The sequence below is a fragment of the Xenopus laevis genome, chromosome 9_10S (assembly GCF_017654675.1).
Source record: "Xenopus laevis strain J_2021 chromosome 9_10S, Xenopus_laevis_v10.1, whole genome shotgun sequence".
Taxonomy (NCBI): domain Eukaryota; kingdom Metazoa; phylum Chordata; class Amphibia; order Anura; family Pipidae; genus Xenopus; species Xenopus laevis.
In genome coordinates, this window is record NC_054388.1 from 7,772,834 (window position 1) to 7,797,277 (window position 24,444).

The following is a 24,444-nucleotide window of genomic DNA, read 5'->3' on the forward strand; positions in this document are numbered from 1 at the left end:
TTTCTAGGTATGAAGATCCAAATTACAGAAAGATCCGTAATCCGGAAAACCCCATGTCTTGAGCATTCTGGATTCCAATAAGGATTAATTATATCTTAGTTGGGATCAAGTACAAGCGACTGTTTTATTATTACTAGGGATGCACCAAATTCAGGATTCAGTCGAATACTTTTGCCCGGATTAGATATTTCGCAAAGGATTCGGGGTTTAGGCTGAATCCAAAATAGTGGATTTGGTGCATCCCAAAATTTTTTTTGGATAAAATGGAGTCTATGGGAGACAGGCAGTCTGTAATTCGGAGCTTCAGGTTTCCGGATAACGGATCCACAAATGCATTAACTCTTTGGCCCTAATGTTGACTTTAACTTACTTCAGATCTTCTGGAGATTGCTACAGATTTGTCTAACAAAACAGAGGAAAAAAACAAAACTATAACAAAAAAAAAAACCACACGCACAGAGACAACAACAACTCCAGGTAGAATAAAGGAAACCTAAAATGACTGTAGGGTGGTGCCAAGATGTTAGACACCCATAGCGATCCTAGTCCAGTAATAGATAAATAGATAGATAAGACTTGGAACACCCACTGATTTTAGTTTCCCTTCTGCAATCAAAGATGTTTTACACAAATTACCATTTTTTAAAAACTCTTTAAATGTCTAGGGAAGCCTTTTTCTCCACCAGCATAATTGAGTATCTTCTTACTTGAATTTAGGGGCAGATTTATCAAGGCTCGAAGTGAATTCGAGGGAATTTTCGAAGCATAAAAATTCAAAATTCGAAGTAATTTTTTTGGATACTTCAATCATCAAATAGGATACTACGACTTTGATTCAAAGTAAAAACAGTTTGAATATTCGACCATTCGATAATCGAAGTACTGTCTCTTTAAAAATACTTCGCCAAATTAAACCTACTGAAGTGCTATGTTAGCCTTTGGGGATCTGCTACAGCATTTTTCTAAGTCTTTATACATCGAAGTAAAATCGTTCGATCGTACGCTAAAATCGTGCGATGGCCAAATTCGCTGAAAAATCCTTCGACTTCGATATTCGCAGTCAAAGTATTTTAATTCGATGGTCGATTTTGAAGTATTTTTTACTTCGAAATTCAACCCTTGATAAATCTGCCCCTTAGTGTTAATAACCCAAGCCAAAGGCAAGTGATAGTCACCATATCAGACTTGGTCCAGGAAAACCATTCTCTTTAACAATAGAATAATCCTTCAAACAGAATCCAGTTTATCTGTTTAAATCTGGCTCCATGATCTTTGTCCCTGCAGCTGGAGTTGGAAACAGTAAAGGGGATGTAAAGGCAAAAATAAAATCTAATACAAATCTCTACACAGTCGCCGACTGCTCTACAGGGAAACAAACAAAGCTGCTTGAGTTCTGCATGGCTGAGAAGTAAGGCGGGGGCTCCCCCTGCTGTTCAGAAGTATGATTGTTTCCCTGCAGAGCAGTTAGGGACCATCTGACAATTCCTATCCACAGCAGTAAATGAAGGGAGAATTTCACTGTATACAGTCAGGTTTCTTATAAAAACGATACACATTTTTTAATTAAAGTATATCGGAGATAGGTTTCCTTTTCGTTAAAGAAAGTAAAAATTGGATTTTATTATTTTTGCCTTTACGTACCCTTTAAGAGATTCCTCAGCAATTCAATTATTATCAGGCTTACATATAATATTGATTCTTGTAGTTCTTATTGGGTATTTAATTACCAGACAAAAGAACAATGCAAATAACAGAGGAAAAGAAATATATACTCCAGTCTATCAAAAGCATTAACCTAAGTAGCAAAAATAAAAAATATATTATAATAATAATGTCCCTAGCCATCTAAAAATGATCATAAATTAAACAGTTCCGGTTTGGCAAGCCAGTCCAATACGATTTAGGGGACAGCAGCCAGCAGAATAGATGTCGTTTAACAACTAAACTTACACTGCGAGGAAAATATGTGGCTTTCCCATTGGTCACTGGGAAATGAAAGGTACAATACCTTAGGCCTCCGACTTTTTTTTATTTATTTTTTTTATGCCTCTTCCACTCAGTGGCCTCTTCTGGACGGTAAAAGCTGAAACCGTAATCCTTCTTAAAAGTGTTTCGTGCACAGTCCATTATCCTGAAAATTAAAGTGCCACTTTTGGTACGATGGAGGCAGCGAACTTTTTTAGGAAGCGCTTCCCTCCGACGGAGCATTTTGTAACTAGCAGCGCTGGATTTGATGGCTACAGTAGAAAATCAATCAAGTCAAGTGACTATGTTCTACCTGCAGGGAGGCTCGTGCTACGCACAGTGATACTCTCCTGCAGACTGCGACTGCTCTTCTGGATTGCAAATGCTGAAAACCGCCCCGATGCGCAGGAAGAACTTCCTAAGGACAGAGCGGAGCTCGGGAATCAGGTCAAACTGCATGATCTCGCAGAGGTGTGGGTAGTACCTCGAGGCGTGGGCTTTAAACTTTTAACGGGATGAAATGAGTGATGCGTGTTAGTAAAAATGCGTAGAACAGAGACACTGCATATTACATGATTTAAACCTTCCTTATTCTTCCATCATTCACTTAAAGGAGAACTCAAGCCTAACTAAAGAAGTAGCTAGAAATGTTGTACATGATGTTTTGTGCTTCTGTACCAGCCCAAGGCAACCACAGCCCTTTAGCAGTAAAGATCTGTGTCTCCAAAGATGCCCCAGTAGCTCCCCATCTTCTTTTCTCACTGCACCTGCTCTGTGCTGCTGTCACTTACTGAGCTTATGGAGCCACTCACAATATACAGTACACATAGAATAGAAATGTCTCAATATAAGGCTGATTAGTAATTAATACAGATAATTACTACATGGCAGCACAGAAACCAGTGCAATTAGCATCAGAATTTAATAATCAGCAAACCTGTAGCATCAGCTTATATTACAGCCAGGGAAGCTCATTTTCTGCTGGATAATTAGTGACGAGCCCTAAGCTTAGCTTCTCAACAGCCAATCAGAGCCCACTGAGCATGTGAGTGTCACAGACACTTTCCAAGATGGTGACCCCCTGTGACAAGTTTGAAGTCCTGGATCATTGCTGCTATTGACAAGCTCAAACTTTAGCCTCGTGCAATAAGTTTAGTATGTAAAATGTGCCATGTTTTACCATATTCATTTTTAGGGATTAGTTCTCCTTTAAAGAAATTGTTCAGTAAACTTGATAAAAACTTGACTAAAAACTTGGTAAATACATATAGTTAGTTAGCCAAAAATGTAATGTATAAAGGCTGGAGTGACTGGATGTGTAACATAATAGCCAGAACTTTACTTTGCAGCTCTCTGATTGGTTACCAGGCAGTAACCAACCAGTGGCTTAATCTGTGCCAATCTGTGACAACGATGGGGCCCACATGAGACATAGCGGTTACGTTAGATCTGCATGCTCAGGATAGAGTCCTGCGCGGGTCCATTTTTTGGAACCCGTACCCTCAACCCGCATTCTTACCCACTTGGACCCGCTACCCGACCCGCAAGTACCTTATCCGCAACCCGGAACCGCAACTCGCTGACCATCAAGGATCAGGAAGTGCTGTCATTGTAAACCGGAAGTGACATCATCGGAAGTAGGCGTGATCAGAAGAAAAAAAAGGCGTAGACGGGAAGTGCTGTCATTGTAAACCGGAAGTGACATCATCGGAAGTAGCCGTGATCAGAAAAAAAGGAGTAGACAGGAAGTGCTGTCATTGTAAACCGGAAGTGACATCATCGGAAGTAGGCGTGATCAGAAAAAAGGAGTAATAATCGCTATTGAGAAGACCCGCAGAACCGCCAACCCGCGTCTATACTCGCACCCGAAACTTCTACCCGCAACCCGCAGGGTAGAGTCCTGCGCGGGTCCATTTTTTGGGACCCGAACTCGACCCATACCAGCAACCTGCAATCCGCAACCCGCATTCTTACCCGCTTGGACCCGCTACCCGACCCTACCCGCAAGTACCTTATCCGCAACCCGGACATGCGACCATCAAGAATCAGGAAGTGCTGTCATTGTAAACCGGAAGTGACATCATCGGAAGTAGACGTGATCAGGAAAAAAAGGAGTACAACAGGAAGTGCTGTCATTGTAAACTGGAAGTGACGTCGTCGGAAGTAGATGTGACCAGAAGAAAGGAGTGAATATCGATATTGAGAAGACCCGCGGCCTGACCCGCAACCCGCAGAACCGCCGACCCGCGGGTATACCTGCACCTGGAACTTCTAAACGCAACCCGCAGGGTACCGCTGCAGGACTCTACCGCAGGGTACCACAGGTTTTTGTGGGTACCCGACCCGCTGCAGGACTCTAGCTCAGGATGAAAAACAAAACAACTGAACAGTTATGTGGCCTTCTTTTCAAGTTGCTGACTGTCTAACAGGTTAGAGATAAGGAAAGGAAGAAGTTATGTTCTGGCTATTACATTAGTTTTATTCAAGATTCCTAGTTACACAAGAAATATGTCACGGTTTAGCCATCAACATACCTTTTCATCACTAACTTTAAGTGTTTTGGTTAGAAGCAGTAGAAGTAGATTGGTCCAAGCTTCCCGATGGCTTTCAGAATTTACAGTAATAAAGTAGGCCAAGGCCTCACTGCACACACTGCAATACAAGGAACAGATTTTCAATGATTAACTTTTTAAAACACATATGATCTGAGAAAGAAGGCAGAATACCACATTCAGGTTGCTTTATATTAGCTGCCAGAATGTGGCATTACTTGCCCAATGATTTTACAAACACAAGGCATTAAACAATGTCCCGTATTAATTTACACTGTATTCACTAGGGATGCACCGAATCCACTATTTTGGATTCGGCCGAACCCCTGAATCCTTTGCGAAAGATTCGGCCGAATACCGAACCGAATCCAAACCCTAATTTGCATATGCAAATTAGGGGTGGGAAGGGGAAAACATTTTTTTACTTCCTTGTTTTTCACACAATTTTTCTCCCCGCCCCTAATTTGCATATACAAATTCGGATACGGTTCGGCCTGCGAGAAGGATTCACCCGAATCCGAATCCTGCTGAAAAAGGCCAAATCCTGGCCGAATCCCGAACCAAATCCTGGATTCGGTGCATCCCTAGTATTCACCCAGTGAAAATAACGGCAAACCTCCAGGCTAATAATTGTCTTACTTTAATAGTCTGCTTTCTATATCCCCCCAGGAATCTCGGAGTTTCTCATCCGTGTACATTCGGAAGAGGATTCTTAAACAGCAGGCAAGGCTACTCGTCTCTTGCTTCAACAGATTGGGTTTTGATTTCCCTTTAAACCCTAAATGCAAGGAGAGAAAATTTGACAGATGAGGTTCTCTTTCATTGGTCGTCACAAGCCTGGCTGTTTTTCAGTAGCTGTGTACATGAGTTCCCCAGATCCTGTCTGAATTATATATCTATATATACACATAATAAACATAAATACGTGTCCTTCTTTTGTAGCAAGAAGGCTAATTAGACTGTTTAACTGGTTACGTGATTAATGAATGTCTGCTGTTCCATTACCAACTCATAACATTAAAGGGATTCTTTAATTGCAAATAATTCACTCTACAATATAAAATTGCATTTCTGAACCAGCAAGTTTTAATATTGGTAGGGATGCACCAAATCCACTGTTTTGGATAAGGCCGAACCCCTGAATCCTTCGCGAAAGATTTGGCCGAATACCGAACCCTAATTTGCAAATGCAAATTAGAGGTGGGAAGGGAAAATCCTTTTTTATTTCCTTGTTTTGTGACAAAAAGTCAGGCGCTTTCCCTCCCGCCCCTAATTTGCATATGCAAATTAGGATTTGGTTTGACTGGGCAGAAGGATTCGGGCGAATCCAAATCCTGCTGAAAAAGGCAGAATCCTGAACCAAATCCTGGATTCGGTGCATCCCATAATATTGGTGTGTAGGTGCATCTCAGGTCATTTTGCCTGGTCATGTGCTTTCAGAAAGAGCCAGCACTTTAGGATGGAACTGCTTTCTGGCAGGTTGTTGTTTCTCCTACTCAATGTAACTGAATGTGTCTCAGTGGGACCTGGATTTTACTATTGAGTGCTGTTCTTAGATCTACCAGGCAGCTGTTATCTTGTGTTAGGGAGCTGCTATCTGGTTACCTTCCCATTGTTCTGCTAATGGGCTGCTGGGGGGGAAAGGGAGTAGGTTGATATCACTACAACTTGCAGTACAGCAGTAAAGAGTGATTAAAATTTATCAGAGCACAAGTCACATGACCAGGGGCAGCTGGGAAACTGACAATATGTCTTGCCCCATGTCAGATTTCAAAATTGAACATTAAAAAATCTGTTTGCTCTTTAGAGAAACTGATTTCAGTGCAGAATTCTGCTGTAGTAGCACTATTAACTGATATGTATCTGGCACTGATACAGTGAAGAAGAAATCCAGGCAACTACAGCTTAATGTAAGTCAAAAATCTTTTTACCTGCTCTCCATAGCGCCGTCCGCTGTTCATTGTTGGAATTAAATGCCTTTGCAAATGAATGGGATTCCTGAAGGCAGTCGAGCAATTTAAAGAGGTGCTGTGTGCACATATACTTGTACATTCCTTGGGCCTCTGAATCTATATGGAAATCCAAAGTATCTCTCTGTTTCAAGCATTAAGAACAAAATGATTACCAGGGTAATTTTCCCCATGCAACTTTCTTACTGTAACTGTAAAACAATCTACTATCAAATTGACGCGGACAACAAGTATTTGGTAGATAAACTCCACTGTAAACATTTAAAAGAGAAGGAAAGCTATCAAAGCCGTTTATTGCCAATAGATTAGCCACAATAGTGCAAGTTATAACACTATATTTATTCTGCAGAATGCTTTACCATACCCAAATAATCAGCTCTAGAAGCTCTCTCTGTTTGTTTAGGAAAGCAGCTGCCATATTAGCTTGGTGTGACATCACTTCCTGCCCGAGTCTTTCCCTGCTCACTCTTAGCTCAGATTACAGCAGGGAGGGGAGGGGGAAAGGGAGAGAGAAGCAAACGGAGCATGCTCAAGCCCTAGCCCTGGAGGTTTAAGCTGAAAACAGGAAGTCTGATACAGAAGCCCATGAGTACACAATAGAAGGAAAGAAATGTGATGTTTCTTTTGACAGAGGACTCAGCAGCATTACTTTGAGGGTTTACTGGTGTATTTATATAGACCTTTCTGGTAAAGCTTACTTAGTTTTAGCCTTTCCTTCTCCTTTAAAAGCAGGAACTAGTAAGTTTTGGCACATGAAGTGGCATGGTCTAGCAGTATGGTCCATGTGCTATATGCAAAATGGACTTGTACAATGCATGAAGCTCCATGTGTGGTAGTCTCTAATGTATTTACATAACAAAATCAACAGTAGTCTACATTAAAGGGCACCAATCATGACCAAAATCATTTACTACGTAAATACACTATGTGAAATTTCAAGAAATCCGATTTTTAAAACAGTTAGAATTCTTTGTATAATGTAAATGATCAGCTCACTATTCCTTCTGCAAGATCTCCCCTATCTCCCCTGCAGTTCTAGCTGAGGCAGCCATCTTGGATTTCACTGGCTCCTCCTACCTATATCTTCACAGCCAACTGCAGCTCTGAAATCTCGCACATGCTCAGTTGAAATTCCTTGTAAATAGCTCTAAGCTATTTTCAAATCAGCCAAACCTGTGTGTTAGCTGCTGTTCAGTAGTGCTGCCACCTGCTGGAAGTTACTGTGTGTCCTTCATTTGGATAATGACTTTACCAGCAGGGGACAAGATAGGGAAATCTCCTGATACTTCTAGTGGAGGAGTTTACTTAAACAAGGCATTCTGGGTAGAATACTCAAAGCAGTGTTACAATCTGAGCATGCTCCTGAAATTTGCATATTAGAATCTCTGTTGTAGACACAGTATGGCCTCCCTCAGTGAAAGAAGCCATTTGACAAAGTTAAGGATTTTTTTAAAACCTGCAGTTTTTTCAAAAAACTATATGTGTAGTTTGATTAAACGTGTTTAGCTTGTACTGGTCAGATTGTTAATATGTGTTTGATTTTGGCTGTGATAAGTGCCCTTTAAGGGGCAGCTTTATCAAGGTATGATTAGCAAATTGGAATTTGAGTGTCAAAACTAACACTTTCAAATTTTAATCCATCTATTCATATGTAAATTTGAATGTGCTATTTATCACTCCTCGACCATGTCAACAGTCCTAATTAGAATATTCGCCACCTAAAACCTGCCGAGTTCATGTACAAGTAGAGGTCTGTTGAGCCATTTGGAGATGTTAATAGCCTTCCTGACATTCGAGTTTTTATTTTTTTCCATTCAAATATGAATTGAATACAAATATGATTCAAATTTTTAGGTTGGAACCATTCGATAGTATATTAGCCATTCAAATTTTTTCTTAAATAACCTCCCAGTCGAATTGGCTGATACATTAGATAGTTACATTAGATAGGGGTTGGATGGTGTTTAGCAAGTGAGGGAATACAGGGATATGGGAGATAGTTCATAGTACAAGTTGATCCAGGGACTGGTCCCATTGCATCTTGGAGTCAGGAAGGAATTTTTTCCCCTCTGAGGCAAATTGGAGAGGCTTCAAATGGGTTTTTTGCCTTCCTCTGGATCAACTGGCAGTTAGGCAGGTTATATATAGATTTAAGGTTGAACTTGATGGACGTGTGTCTTTTTTCAACCTAACTTACTACGTTACTATGAATTGTGAGTATATTTGAATTAAAAAAAAAACAAAATTAACATGAAATTGAAATTTGACCTTTGATAAATGGGCCTCTAAGTGTTGGGGTTCCCTTGCATAAATATGTTATGTTATTCAAATTACATATTAGGGACAGTCCAGCAATTAATTAATGGCACTACACTATACAAATGTGTAACAAGCAGCTTATTCCTTTATAAGTCACCTCAGCATTGAGTTGTTTTTCAGTTATGACTAAGGATGCATAGAATCCAGGATTCGGTTCGGGGGGTCGGCCAGTATTCGGTTCTGGGGTTCGGCCAAGATTCGGTTCTGGGGTTTGGCCAAGATTCGGTCAAGATTCGGTTCTGGGGTTCGGCCAAGATTCGGTTCTGGGGTTCGGCCAAGATTCGGTCAAGATTCGGTTCTGGGGTTCGGCCAAGATTCGGTTCTGGGGTTCGGCCAAGATTCGGTTCTGGGGTTCGGCCAAGATTCGGTTCTGGGGTTCGGCCAAGATTCGGTTCTGGGATTCGGCCAAGATTCGGTTCTGGGGTTCGGCCGGGATTCGGTTTGGGGTTCAGCCAAGATTCCATTCAGCCAGGATTCTGCCTTTTTCAGCAGGATTCAGATTGGGCGAATCCTTCTGCACGGCCGAACCGAATCCTAATTTGCATATGCAAATTAGAGACGGGGAGGGAAATCACATTACTCTTTTGTCACAAAACTAGGAAGTAAAAAATGTTTCCCCTTCCAACCCCTAATCTGCATATGCAAATGAGGGTTCGGTATTCGGCCAAATCTTTCGTAAAGAATTCTGGGTTCGGCCAAATCCAAAATAGTGGATTCAGTGCATCCCTAGTTATGGCTGACTTGACTTTCATCCCATATCTATTTATTTCTTCTTACAGCTCGATCTGCAATGAAAGTGAAAGCAGGGCTTCATTTAAATCTCTTACTTGTGCAGCTGCCAAGTGCTCTGCATCTTCTTTCTTGCTGGTAGCTGGATAGAACACGATGTTATCGATGGTCTGTATAAGCTCCAGTTGCACAACGCACTTAATTAGGAGCCCAGCAAAAAGCTTCTGATCTGCTAATCCTGATAATAAAAAAAAGCAAATGTAATTACAAATGAAGTTACTCAAGCTGTGTTACCTCTATAACAGAGTAAATCATTGGTGTAACAGTATGATATGAGACAGTCACCTCAAATATAGTTAACTTAATAAATGAGGAATAAAGATCACGTGCGTCTGAATCTGTGTATTGGGAAGTTCATCTTCATGTTAACTATTATATCAAAGAATATCCTATTCTCAGCAACTTTTAAGTTGTTAGGGCAATGTGGACCTTAGCAACGAGGCAACGTCTACAATTCCAAACTGGAGCGCTGCTGAACAAGCTGCATTTTTAAAAACTTACAAAAAATTAAGAACAACTGCAAACTGTCTCCTTTATCATACAGGTATGGGATCTATTATCTGGAAACCAGTTATCCAGAGAGGCTCCCATAGACTCCATTTTATCCAAATCAAAATTTTTAAAACAATTTCCTTTTTCTGTGTTATCATAAAACAGTCCCTTGTACTTGAACTAAGATATAATTAATCCTTATTGGAGGCAAAACCAGCCTATTGGGTTTATTTAATATTTACATGATTTTCTAGTAGACTTAAGGTATGAAGATCCAAATTACAGAAAGATCTGTTATCCGGAAACCCCCGGATCTGTTATATCAGAAACCCCGAGCATTCTGATAACAGGTCCCATACCTGTACTTGATCCAAACTAAGATATATTTAATCCTTATTGGAATCAAAACCAGCCTATTTTCATGATTTTCTAGTAGACTTAAGGTATCAAGATCCAAATTATGGAAAGATCATTTATCCGGAAAACCCCAGGTCCCGAGCATTCTGGATAATGGATACTATACCTGTACCTTGTACTTGTTCCCAACCAAGATATAATTAATCCTTATTGGAAGCAAAACCAGCCTATTGGGTTTATTAAATGTTTATATGATTTTCTAGTAGACTTAAGGTATGAAGATCCAAATTACAGAAAGATCCATTAACCTGGAAAATCCCAGGCCCTGCACATTCTGGATAACAGGTCCCATACCTGAACTTGATCCTAACTAAGATATAATTCATCCTTATTGGAAGCAAAACCAGCCTATTGGGTTTAATGATTACATGATTTTCTAGTAGACTTATGAAAAGTATGAAGATCCAAATTAAGGAAAGATCCATTATCCAGAAAACTCTAGGTCCCAAGAATTCTTGGTCCCATACCTGCACTAAAATTCTAAAAGGTGAACTACCCCCCTTTAAGTGGAAAGCACAGATAAAATGTATCACTTACTCTCACTGGACTTTCCTTTCCATGTTTCCTCTGTGGTGTTGGAGATTTGGCTGTGAGCTCTGTCTGATGTATTTCTGTCTATGCTGCTCATGGACTGTCTGTCAATATCCACATCCTTTTTTGATTGGAAAAAAAAATTGCACTCATACATCTCTTCAATTGAAAATTGCAAAGACCTTCTTAAAGGTGAATGAAAATACCTTCCTCATACAGATGTAAGAAACTTTTCTAAATATAATCAATTAAAAATTATGTATTTTTTCTGAAATAATCAAGTTTATCTTCATTATTCCTCTCTCAGCATCTGTTTCTCTTCATTCTGTCTTCATGCAGCCGTTGGGTGTCAGATAAATGATCCAATATATCTTATAGGGGGGCTCCTTTCCTAGCAGATGTATTAGAGCTCACTCAAATAACTGATTCCAGTACAAACAAAATCTAACAAAATAACTGCCTTTTGCACAAATCCTGCATGTAGAGAGACATGATCTCTGCTGATTTTAATAGAGTGAGCTCTAATACATCTTCTAGGCAAAAGGAGCCCCCCTATAAGATATATTGGATCTAACTGTCAATGAATATCTGACACCCAACTGCTGCATGAAGACAGAATGAAGAGAAACAGATGCTGAGAGAGGGATAGTGAAGATAAACTTGATTATTTCGGAAACAATGCATCATTTTTAATTCACTGTATTTAGAAAGTTTCTTATTTCAGTAGGACAAAGGTTATATTAAATTTTCATTCTCGCAATAGTTCCCCTTTAAGTTCAATTGTATTTGTGCCGGAAAAACAAGAGGATAACACAACAGTTACAATGTTATAGCTGCTTGCACAGATTATATCGTAGTCATGTGGCTATATATCTTTCCTTTTATTTGACGATCAAAAATATAATCTGTGGTTTTCCAAATGGATCTGTTGTGGGGTCCGTCCCTGCATATATGATTATGGTGCTTTAAAGGAGAAGGAAAGGCTAAAATTAAGTAAGCTTTATCAGAAAGGTCTATATAAATACACCAGTAAACCCTCAAAGTAATGCTGCTCTGATTCCTCTGTCAAAAGAAACAGCACATTTCTTTCCTTCTATTGTGTACTCATGGGCTTCTGTATCAGACTTCCTGGGCTAGGGCTTGAGCATGCTCAGTTTGCTCCTCTCTCCCTCCTCCCCTCCCTGCTGTAATCTTAACTCAGAGCTATGAGCAAGTAGGGAGAGACTCAGGCAGGAAGAGATGTCACAGCAAGCTAATATGGCAGCTGCTACCCTAAACAAACAAAGACAGTGTCTAAAGCGGTTTACTCAGGTACGGAAAAGCATTCTGAAGAATAAAAAAAGGGTGTTCTAGTTTGCAGTGTTGTGGCTAATGTATTGGCAATAAATTGCCTTGGTAGCTTTCCTTCTCCTTTAAGGCTAAATAACACACAGGCATAATTGAAACTGTACCCTGGCATGTCTGCATACTTACATATCGTTTATCTGAATCCTCTTCCATTGCAGTCGGTCTCCAAGTTAATAATCTGCAAAAAAATTTTTAAAAGATACATTTTCTTTAGTCACTTGTATACATTTGCTAATTGGGTAATTTGGATCCTAGCTACCAGATTGTTTTAAATGCGAATTGAAGAGCTGCTGAATAAAAAGATGAATAACTCAAAAACCACAAATAATGACAACCAATTGCAAATTGTCTCAAAATATCACTCTCTAAATCCTACTAAAAGTTATCTCAAAGGTGAACAACCCCTTTAACTTCAATTTGAACTACCCCTTTAAGCAATATCTTGTGAGTACGAGTCTCTGACATAGACAGAGGGATAAACAGAGAGACTTACACACTGGGGATAGTGGATTTGAAGATATCCAGCATACAATTGCACGTCTTGTCCCAAACCTCAGGGCTAAACTTCTCCCCGTTTTGGATAACAAGGTTTTCTACGCAGTTGGTACCCGATCGTGCCAGCTGTTCATTATCTGCAAAGAATATAAAAAAATACAGAAAAACCCATCATGAATGGCAAAGAATCTGGTGATTCTCCTGCAAGGACTTCACACAATATCAATACTAATCCATGCAAGGAAATCTCACACACAGACACATTGAGCAAGAGTTACGGATAGTTATGGAAATTCTGTACACTGCTGGAATTAAAAAAAATTCTTACTATTGATTTGCAATGATTTCATTAGCAAGTATCCTGAATGATTCCAGACATACCTTGCTTTACACACCAGTGCAGCTGGGTCAATATATCAGTAAGGAGAACACTATTCAGGGCTTCATAAAATTGCGTAAATACATCACAAATGGCGTAAAGGGCGTGGTTACAGGTTGTCGTCATCCATTCAGACTTCTGAAACGAGAACCAAAGAAATAATTTAGATCACTGGCAGATGGGGAGCTATGAGCCAACCTGAGTTTAAAGGAGAAGGAAAGGCTAGAGTTCAGAAAGGTCGATATAAATACACCAGTAAACCCTCAAAGTAATGCTGCTCTGAGTCCTCTGTCATAAGAAACAGCACATTTCTTTCCTTCTATTGTGTACTCATGGGCTTCTGTATCAGACTTCCTGTTTTCAGCTTAAACCTCCAGGGCTAGGGCTTGAGCATGCTCAGTTTGCTCCTCGCTCCCTCCCTTTCACCCCCTCCCTGCTGTAATCTGAGCTATAAGTGAGGCAGAAAGTGATGTCACACCAAGCCAATATGGCAGCTGCTATCCTAAGCAATCAGCTGTTTACTCAGGTATGGTAAAGCATTTTGCAGAATAAATAGAGTTATAGCTTGCACTATTGTGGCTAATCTATTAGCAATAAACTGCATAGTTAGCTTTCCTTAAAGGAGAATTCAACCCAAAATAAACAAAAAAAAAAAAAAACCTCCCCCCTATCCTAGGTAGAGCCCCTCCCTCCACCCCCCAGCCTGCCTGAGGGCAAACGCCCCTAATTTTTTACTCACCCCTCCATGCAGATTCTGGGCTTGGAGTTCACGGCAGCCATCTTCTTTCTTCTGTCTTTTTCGGACGTTTCGGCTCATGAGCATTTAGAGTAAATTTCCGGTCCCGAACCACTGCGCATGCGCCGAAAGTAACGAGAATTTCCGAAAAAAAATCGGAAATCTTTGTGACTTTCGGCGCATGTGCAGTGGTTCGAGACTGGAAAGTTACTCCAACTGCGCATTCGCCGAAAATTCCATCAAGACACAAAGATTACCGGAGAAGAAGAAGATGGTTGGCGTGAACTCCAAGGCCAGAATCTGCACAGAGGGGTGAGTAAAGAATTAGGGGCATTTGAACGGGGGGGGGGGGGTTGGTAGGCTGGGGGGGAGGAGGGATGGGGGGTCTACCCAGGGTAGGGGGGAGGGTTTATTTTTTTTTAAATTTCAGGTTGAATTCTCCTTTTAAGGTGCTCTCCCCCCAATAACTCAGGGTGGAGTTAATTCTGAGCAACATTCCAATATACTATCATTACAAATTTACAATGTACTGCTATTACATTGATTTAAGACTTAGAACAGCAAGTAAATGTATTATTTTATCCGCGTTTACTCACCTCTGTTTGCTGTTCTGGTAGTTTCATGTTGTCGAATATCCTGAACACGATTCGAAACAGGTCATGCCACCAATGGTTTTCAAATGTGTGTCCGTAACTCTTCATAATTTCAAACATCACAGTGAGGCCTCTGAGATATAAAGCAGTATTTCTGTTAATGACGTACCTGCATTGTTGCCTGTGTTAGTAAGCAGTAGAGAACCCACCTGAGCCAAAGAAAATTAATGTTTCTTTTAGACAACTTTTAGCACAATGGTGTATCCAGGTTATACCTCCAGTGTTTGGGAAACCCAAATATATTACATGTCTAAGACCTGTTATCCAGAATGCTCGGGACCTGGGTATTTCCGGATAACTGATCTTTCCCTAATTTGGATCTTCATGCCTTAAGTCTACTAGAAAACCATGTAAATATTAAATAAACCCAATAGGCTGGTTTTGCTTCCAATAAGGATTAATTATATCTTAGTTGGGATCAAGTACAAGCGACTGCTTTATTATTACAGAGAAAATGGAAATCATTTTTAAAAATCTGGATTATTTGGATAAAATGGAGTCTGTGGGAGAAGACCTTTCTGTAATTTGTAGTTTTCTGTATAATGGGTTTCCAGATAATGGATCCCATACTTGTACCAAGAAAACAAATTCTAGGAGGAAAGGGATTGCTTTTAGCTAGTCACTTTAAAATAAGTTCTGTGAAGGGAATATGCCCCACCATGAGATAACAATAGTAAGTGTGTTGCATGTGTTGATAAAACAATTTCCCATTTCTCCTACGAACCATTTCATTATATCTATCATAATTTCTCTGATGGTGCCTATTAAAGGGGTTGTTCACCTTCCAACATTTTTTTCCGTTCAGTTGGTTTCGGACAGTTCACTAGACTTTTTCCACTTACTTTCTATTTTCTATGTGTGATTGTTTTTCTAATATTGAAGTGTAAATTTCACTTCTCACTTTCTAAAGCAGCTCTGGGAGGGGGGTCGCCGACCCTGTAAACTGTTCTAAATTGAAACATTTAGTTGATACATTTCTTATCTTTGTCCCTGCTGAGCAGAATCCCTGAGTTTCATTAAAGGCAGCTGTTAGACTTGATACAATAGTTGCTCATACTCCACAGATACTGCTGAGAAATGTATCAACTAAATACAGTTCAGAATCTGCGCCTGAGTTACTGAGCTGCCAGACTCAAACACCGGAGACAGGGTCATTACTCTTTAAAGGGGAAGTAAAGTCTAAAATAGAATAAGGCTAGAGAAGCTGTATTTTGTATACTAAACATAAATATGAACTTACTGCACCACAAGCCTAATCAAACAAATGATTTATGTTTTCAAAGTTGGCCACATGGGGTCACCATCTTGTAACTTTGTTATACATCTTTGCAAGACCAAGACTGTGCACATGCTCAGTGTGGTCTGGGCTGCTTAGGGATCATAAACTATCAAAACAGCACAAGTCAAATAATATCTGCCAGAAGCCGATACAGAAAGACTAATTAATAATCAGAATATACAGACTGCACTGGGTCCTGTGTTGTCGTAAAAAAGGTGTCAAGCAAAAATAAAATCCAATACAAATCTCTACACAGTCGCCGACTGCTCTACAGGGAAACAAACAAAGCTGCTTGAGTTCTGCATGGCTGGGAAGTAAGGCGGGGGCTCCCCCTGCTGTTCATAAGTATGATTGTTTCCCTGCAGAGCAGTTAGGGACCGTCTGACAATTCCTATCCACAGCAGTAAATGAAGGGAGAATTTCACTGCATACAGTCAGGTTTCTTATAAAAGCAGTGCACATTTTTTAATTAAAGTATATTGGAGATAGGTTTCTTTTTCATTAAAGAAAGTAAACATGGGATTTTATTTTTTGCCTTTACATGCCCTTTAAACTTAGATTTTGAAAAAGTGGTAAAAAGTAAAAAAAGTGGCGAATAATCTGAAACTAATGGAACTGAAAAAAGTGTTGGAAAGTGAACAACCCCTTTAACGAACCACAGATCGGTTACAAAAGGAATGAATAACATGATGAGTAAGGGGGCGGGAGCAATTTAAAACTGTATTACCTTGTTCTTACATCCAGCTTACACCTGTTAATAATGCAGGAAAGCTCAAACAAAATTGGGAACCATCCTCGCACCCACAACCTGTCACCAGGGGCAACATTCATATCATCACTAGTGTACTCCCTCAGCGCCTGCAAGATAAGAGAGATATATTAGAAACCATTGTAAAACTGTAAATCTGGTATCACAATAAATAGCACAATTCTTTATCCAAGAGAAAATAAAAGAAAGTGTTTCACACCTGTGGCTTTTCAGAGACATACTTTGCACAGTAACGTATCAGCCGAATGGCTTCCATGCTGGTGTCGGGGAAAGCAGCATTGCAAGCAAATTCAGACAGACATTTAATAGCATCCTGAAAGGAATCTATGGCCGAGGAAAAGTGTTGCTGGAACACATTGGCTGAGAGAGAACAGAAAAAGAACAGAATATAAAATGAGTTTATTTATTTTAATCAATTTCATTTTTTCTGAAGAACAGTAAGGCCATACTTACTAACGGTATGCCCCACGGTGTGGAAAGACAGCTCTACAATATTCCCATTATGGTCCGAGGCTGCTTGGTAAAAGACTGCAAAAATGTTCTTCCATCCCGAGCGAATGTTACCAGCCTGGCTATTCACCATCTGAGTGATGCAGCGTATGACCATGTCCCGAATTGTAGGAGACCTTCCAGGAAATAGAATGATTCGGTTATACCATGTGACCCATACAAATAATATAATGGGTAAGTGGATGATGCAGTGAATGACCATGTCCCGAATTGCAGGAGAACTTACAGGAAATCGAATGAATTAGTTATACCATGTAGGGATGCACCGAATCCAGGATTCGGCCTTTTTCAGCAGGATTCGGATCTGGCCGAATCCTTCTGACAGCCGAACCGAATCCTAATTTGCATATGCAAATTAAGGCAGGGGAGGGAAATCACATGAATTTTGGTCACAAACCAAGGAAGTATAAAATGCTTTCTCCGTCCCACCCTTAATTTGCATATGGAAATTAGGATTTGGACAATTCTTTCGCAAAGGATTCGAAAATAGTGAATTCGGTGCATCCCTAATACCATGTGACACATACAAACAGAATGATGGGCATGTCGATGATGCCTGTTAGAAATAGTGTTCCCCGTATCTAGGCTTTTTTTGTTTTGCCTCCACTAATTTAGTTACACCGTGTGCCACATATAATTAAAAGGATGGGGCAAGTGGTAGGTCCCAACAAGCATCTTACATTCATTTTGTCTCATATTTACAGTGGATTTGCCTACATTTCACATCAAACTGAAGCAATTTCACACCTGTTTTTCTCCTTCCCACCCCTAATTTGCATATGGAAATTAGGATTTGGATTCGGTTCGTTATTCGGACAATTCTTTCGCGAAGGATTCGGGGGTTCGGCGGAATCCAAAATAGTGGATTTGGTGCATCCCTAATACCATGTGACACATACAAACAGAATGATGGGCATGTCGATGATGCCTGTTAGAAATAGTCTTCCCCGTATCTAGGCTTTTTTTTGCCTCCGCTGATTTAGTTACACCGTGTGCCACATATTAATAAAATGATGGGGCAAGTGGTAGGTCCCAACAAGCATCTTACATTCTTTTTGTCTCATATTTGCCTACATTTCACATCAAACTGAAGCAATTGCACACCTGTTTTTCTTCATGATATGTTCAAAAGGTCTCAAGAAATCTTTCTGGAAGCGGAAGTTGGCCAATTCATCCTTTTCCAGAAATTTCATGGACAGCTGACGCAGTGAGTCAACAGCAAAGACTGCCACGTCCTCATTGGGATTACAGCCAACCTGAAAATAATAGAGAAGATGAACTGTGGAGTCTTTACATATCACAGTCTGGAAAACGGGACTGGAAAGCAACATGGAAACATTCATTGATAAATATTTATGTTATATAAACTCTAAAACATCAGTTTTCTATTGAAGGAATCTGTATTTACAAATATAAACAGACAATTATGTTGCACAGAATTTCTGTGATAAATAAAGAATCTAGTTCCATGAATAACAGGTAGATTTTTCCGTACAATGCTTTTATCTTCAGCCCACTGGAGGATGCTGGGACCAAAAACGGTAGGCATTTTTTAAATTAAAGTATATTGGAGATAGATTTATTTTTCATTAAAGAAGGTAAAAATGGGGTTTTATTTTTTCGCCTTTACATTCCCTTTAACTGCACTTAAAGGAGAAGAAAAGCTACCAAAGCATTTTATTGCCAATAGATTAGCTGCAATAGTGCAAGCTAGAATGCTATATTTATTATGTAGAATGTTTTACCATACCTGAGTAAACAGCTCTAGAAGCTCTCTGTTTGTTTAGGATATCGGCTGCCATATTAGCTTGGTGTGACATCACTTCCTGCCCAAGTCTCTCCCTGCTCACTCATAGCTCTGGGCTCAGATTACAGCAGGGAGGAAGAGAGGAGCAAACTGAGCATGCTCAAGCCCAAGCCCTGGAGGCTTAAGCTGAAAACAGGAAGTCTGATACAGAAGCCCATGAGTACACAATAGAAGGAAAGAAATGTGCTGTTTCTTTTGACAGAGGACTCAGAGCAACATTACTTTGAGGGTTTACTGGTGTATTTATATAGACCTTTCTGATAAAGATCACTTAATGTTAGCCTTTCCTTCTCCTTTAACTAAGCCATGTCAAGGTGAGTATCTTGGCATTTAATTGTTTTTCATTTATTGGCCAGATTATTGTTCAGGTTTCATAAGGCTGAAAACCGAACTAAAAGTTGAGATCCGCACAGGCCTTAGAAAAACCGAACTGTTCGGGTCAAAACCAAACCTATGTGGGAACCACAACAAAAGTTTTGTTTTAGTAGTAAGATTACTACACCATACACAATAGTTAACTGCATACAACAAGGTTCATAAATTAAATCTTATTTCTAAATGACTTTCTTGTATACCATGGGGAAACACAGAGCCACAGGCTGGTACCTCAGAGAAGCAAATATAACAAAAGCAAGTATAGACCGAGGCTACAAAGCACCTTGTTGAAATGGTCTCCAATCACTTGCCATATCCTGGACCACTGCAAACGGATTCGGTTCATGTTGTAGTAAGAAATCTCAACAATCTTCTGCAAGCTGAACATTCGTGGATGGTGCACAGATGCCAGTTCGTCCATTGAGACAGCGCACAGACACCGGACAAAGTCAACTGCAATGAGTTATCAACAACACGATCAGGTTTAATAGTAGATTTTACTTCCCTGCTGGATTAGTAATACAGATATGCAATCTATTATCTGGACTGCCACGTATATTTCTTCAGCTGAAGTGCTTCTCCTAGTGAAGCAACTACCAACTCACCTGTTGGCTGCCAAAAGGTGTTTGATAATGTTAGGTATCACAGATCATAGAAATAGGAGCAATACAAACTTACTTCTGTTTTATAAAATTAAACAAACTAATACTAACCAATAGCATATCCATCCAATCTAGTTGATCCGGTAAATATCCTAAAAACAAACGTATTAACAAGTTAATGTTTGCACCAAAAATATTAAAGCACCGCTTCGCCATAAATACGTTTTTGTTACTGTGACCAGAATAATTCCACAAAGTTTTGAAAGGGATACGATCATTGGAAAAAATGTTTTTTTCAAAACGCATCAGTTAATAGTGCTTCTCAAAAGAGCAAACTATTTTTTTATATATATAATATGTGAAATCTGCCATGGGGCTAGACATATTGTCTGTTTCCAAGGAGCCCCTAATCATGTGACTTGTGCTCTGATAAACTTCAGTCATTCTTAACTGCTATACTGCAAATTTGAGTGAGATCACCCCCTCTCCCACCCCCAGCAGCCTAACAACAGAACAATGGGAAGTTAACCAGATAGCAGCTCCCTAACACAAGATAACAGCTGCCTGGTAGGATAAGAACAGCACTCAATAGTAAAATCCAGGTCCCACTGAGACACATTCAGTTACATTGAGTAGGAGAAACAACAGCCTGCCAGAAAGCAGTTTCATCCAGGGGCGTAACTACAGAGGAAACAGACCCTGCGGCTGCAGGGGGGCCCAGGAGGTATAGGGGCCCCATGAGGCCCTAATTAAGGAGCAATTTCAAAATATATTGGTAAAAAAGGGCAACTTGGTTATGTTGGGGGCCATAAAATGAATTTGCTATGGGGCCCAGTAACATCTAGTTACGCCACTGGTTCCATCCTAAAGTGATGGCTATTTCTGAAAGCACATGACCAGGCAAAATGACCTGAGATGCACCTACACACCAATATTACAACTAAAAAAATAATATACTTGTTGGTTCAGGAATGAAATTTTATATTGTAGAGTGAATTATTTGCAGTGTAAACAGTGTAATTTAGAAATAAAAACGACACCATAAAAATCTTGACAGTATCCCTTTAAGCACCAATACATATTTAGACGGAGATAGAAGTTTTGTTCATAGACTGCATACGAAGAAGAATAAGGCAATTTATTCGGCTCCAGACCATTTGGTAATAGAAACTGCTATTTACTCACAAGCAGGCCCAACCAACAGGCATGCTACCTCTGAAAAATTCTGTATTGCTTTAATGTGTTCAAAGAATAAAGACGTGGCTATGGTTGCTTACCTGTCCACTGCTACAACAACACTCTGAGAGCTTGTTTCTCCAACAGACTCCTGGAAACTTGTCATCTGCTTCTTATCAACTCCCACACCAACCAAGTTGCCTATGACAATCCAATAAAATGAAAGGAACTTTTTCAGGTACGGTAGTTAAAAAAAAAAAAGTTAATGACCCCTTAAATGACCCCAGTAAAAAATATTACATTTTAAGATATTTTAAGACAGTCCGCAATGTCTTTATTTAACTACCTGTCTTTGCATACTGTTGTAATTATTTTTAACAGAGCAATTGGCAACTGGATAACCATTTAGATTACAAAATTAATTTTCTACATACAAGTTCTGTTGTTCTATTAATTCTACAACTCACCTAAGCCCAAGCCCATAAACTCCTCTCCACCAGATGTGTAGCTTTTGATACTTCCTTCTCTTTCGCGCCCTGTACCGGAAATATAGCGCGTTTTTACCCCCGTTCCAATGAGCTGAGCAAGTTCCAGCTGGCTGATGCATTTCAATATCTAGTGCATAGATAAAATCCATTTGATTTTGACAATAACATTCTATAAAACATGCACATACAGATTTAGAAATGTTGGAACATGTAATGTTACACATGGTGAACAGTGAACCACAAAATCTGCATTTTGAATCTGGGTCAATCTACAAAGAAAACAACTGTATACTGTAGCTAACTCCATACCTCATGCCAGGAACTGGCGAGGTAGTTCCCATCTGTATGGGCCACAGTGATGAGGGTTTTAATGGTGTCTATGTTCTTCTGCTTCATTTCTGTAATACTGGAGCTGGCTGTTAGCAGTGAAAACCGTGCCAGAGCCTGAACATAAGCATCCCTTTCAAGCTGGACAAAAAAAGAACACAAGTTACATAAAAAATGGTGCCGTTTTAATAACAGTATTTAGCATAGCACTTATTATCGACAATGATCAGATTCTGCAATTTATTAGAAGTATCTGATACATAGTTGTAAAATAAATGAAATCATAGAAGAAAATAACAATCTGCTCAGAAGAATTTACAATCTAGAGCTCATATAAAAAGTAAAATCTCATTATAATTATGACGCTAAAATAAAAACACTGACCTGCATGTTAAAAATACATGATATTCTGATTGCACATCGTATCCCTTCCAAGCATAGGTTGGCGACTTCACTATCATCGCAGTCCTGAAGGCCTATGCTGAAAGCAGCAAGCAGTGGGGTCCAAACAAGCTGCGAAGAAAGAATTATCAGTCATAACTCTCAGTCTGATTGGTCCATATATCCAACCCCATTATCCTCCCTGCTAGTTCCCAAGCTGTTAAGTGAAAAAACAGGTAAGTGGTAACCACTAAGGCAGCACTTACTTTAAACATAGGTCTCACGTGATCCAGATGGGTTGCACTGGTAAACGGAGCTTTTGCATGGCTTACGGCCTCCATTAGTGCCTTGGCTGTTTTAGCCATTTGCTCCATTTCCATATTATATAGTAACCTTCTTTGCTTCTCGCTAGCTCCACCTAAATAAGATAAGATGTCATACATTGGGATTTGCACCACACAGATTTCAATTAGGGTTAATTATGTTTAAAGGGGAACTATCGCAAAAATGAAAATTTACTATAAGCTTCAGCATACTGATATAAGAAACTTTCTAAAATTAAAATTATGCACGTTACTGAAGTAATCAAGTTTATCTTCACTATTCCTCTCTCAGCATCTGTTTCTCTTCATTCTGTCTTCATGCAGGAGTTTGGTGTCAGATGAATGATCCAATATAGCTTATAGGGGGGCTCCTTTTGCCTAGAAGATGTATTAGAGCTTGCTCTATTAAAATCACTAGACATCATGGGGCACATTTACTATGGGTCGAATATCGAGGGTTAAATAACCCTCGATATTCGACCGTCGAAGTAAAATCATTCGACTTCGAATATCGAAGTCGAAGGATTTACCGCTATTCGTTCGTTCGAACAATCGTAGGAAAAATCGAACGATTCAAAGGATTTTAATCCATCGATCGAACGATTTTCCTTCGATCAGAAATTTGTTAGAAAACCTATGGGGACCTTGGCTAACATTGATGCTCGCTAGGTTTTAGGTGGCGAAGTAGGTGGTCGAAGTTTTTTTTTTAAAGAGACAGTACTTCGACTATCGAATGGTCGAATAGTCGAACGATTTTTAGTTCGAATAGTTCAATTCGAAGTAGCCAATTCAATGGTCGAAGTAGCCAAAAAAAACCATTCGAAATTCAAAGTTTTTATTCTATTCCTTCACTCGAGCTAAGTAAATGTGCCCCCATGTCTCTCTACATGCAGTATTTGTGCAAAAGGCAGTTATTTTGTTAGATTCTGTTTGTACTGGAATAAGTTATTTGAGTGAGCTCTTATACATCTGCTAGGCAAGAAAACCCTACCCGATACGATATATTGGATCTAACTGTCAATGAATATGACACCCAACTGCTGCATGAAGACAGAATGAAGAGAAACAGATGCTGAGAGAGTAATAGATGTAGAATTTTTAATTGATTGTATTTAGAAAGTTTCTTATTTCAGTATTATGTATGAAGCTTATATTAAATTTTCATTATACCCTTTGAAGTTTTTTAACATATATCTCACTTTGTTTTGTTGATTTGGTTGCTATGGTATGTTCCTTGGTTTCCTTCATTGCAATTTTCTTCCCTTCAATCTCATCATAGATAGATGACAAGTACTCCTCAGGCAGATCGTTGCTGTCATTGATGCCCCTGTTCATTTTGATATACTGTTCCTTGGTCATTTTATGTTTTACCTAATTAATGGAAGGAGGAAAGATGAATGATGCTTTTATGAAATGAACTATAATATATATATATATATATATATATATATATATATATATATATATATACATATATATATATATATATACATATACATATACATATACATATACATATACATATACATATACATATACATATATATATATATATATATATATATATATATATATATATATCTATATATATACATACATACATATACATATACATATATATATATACACACACACACACACACACACACACATGTAAATACATACCTGGGGACTGTGCAGATCTGTTGTCAACATAATAATGGAATATGCCAAGACATAGGCAGTGTCAGCGATAGCAAACAAGGTCTGGCTAGAAAGACAT

General features: G+C 39.3%; 1 protein-coding gene across 1 annotated transcript in view; it reads right to left on the reverse strand.

Moving 5' to 3' along the window:
• Window positions 1-2,062: 2,062 nt before the first annotated feature.
• The window catches only part of LOC108702581 (brefeldin A-inhibited guanine nucleotide-exchange protein 2), a 41,409-nt gene continuing 19,027 nt past the window's right edge, over window positions 2,063-24,444 (reverse strand). Inside the window, exons 17-39 of the mRNA XM_018238141.2 lie at window positions 24,348-24,432; window positions 23,882-24,053; window positions 22,626-22,777; window positions 22,363-22,491; window positions 21,961-22,119; window positions 21,631-21,778; window positions 21,265-21,364; window positions 20,099-20,139; window positions 19,669-19,838; window positions 18,308-18,459; window positions 17,147-17,319; window positions 16,893-17,053; window positions 16,652-16,782; window positions 14,589-14,718; window positions 13,259-13,394; window positions 12,876-13,014; window positions 12,509-12,560; window positions 11,042-11,156; window positions 9,634-9,773; window positions 6,449-6,611; window positions 5,157-5,295; window positions 4,500-4,617; window positions 2,063-2,469 (exon numbers count right to left, since the gene is read on the reverse strand). Coding sequence (XP_018093630.1) covers window positions 2,296-2,469; window positions 4,500-4,617; window positions 5,157-5,295; window positions 6,449-6,611; window positions 9,634-9,773; window positions 11,042-11,156; window positions 12,509-12,560; window positions 12,876-13,014; window positions 13,259-13,394; window positions 14,589-14,718; window positions 16,652-16,782; window positions 16,893-17,053; window positions 17,147-17,319; window positions 18,308-18,459; window positions 19,669-19,838; window positions 20,099-20,139; window positions 21,265-21,364; window positions 21,631-21,778; window positions 21,961-22,119; window positions 22,363-22,491; window positions 22,626-22,777; window positions 23,882-24,053; window positions 24,348-24,432 — 3,079 coding nt within the window. The 3' untranslated portion in view covers window positions 2,063-2,295. The remainder of the gene's footprint in view (window positions 2,470-4,499; window positions 4,618-5,156; window positions 5,296-6,448; window positions 6,612-9,633; window positions 9,774-11,041; window positions 11,157-12,508; window positions 12,561-12,875; window positions 13,015-13,258; window positions 13,395-14,588; window positions 14,719-16,651; window positions 16,783-16,892; window positions 17,054-17,146; window positions 17,320-18,307; window positions 18,460-19,668; window positions 19,839-20,098; window positions 20,140-21,264; window positions 21,365-21,630; window positions 21,779-21,960; window positions 22,120-22,362; window positions 22,492-22,625; window positions 22,778-23,881; window positions 24,054-24,347; window positions 24,433-24,444) is intronic.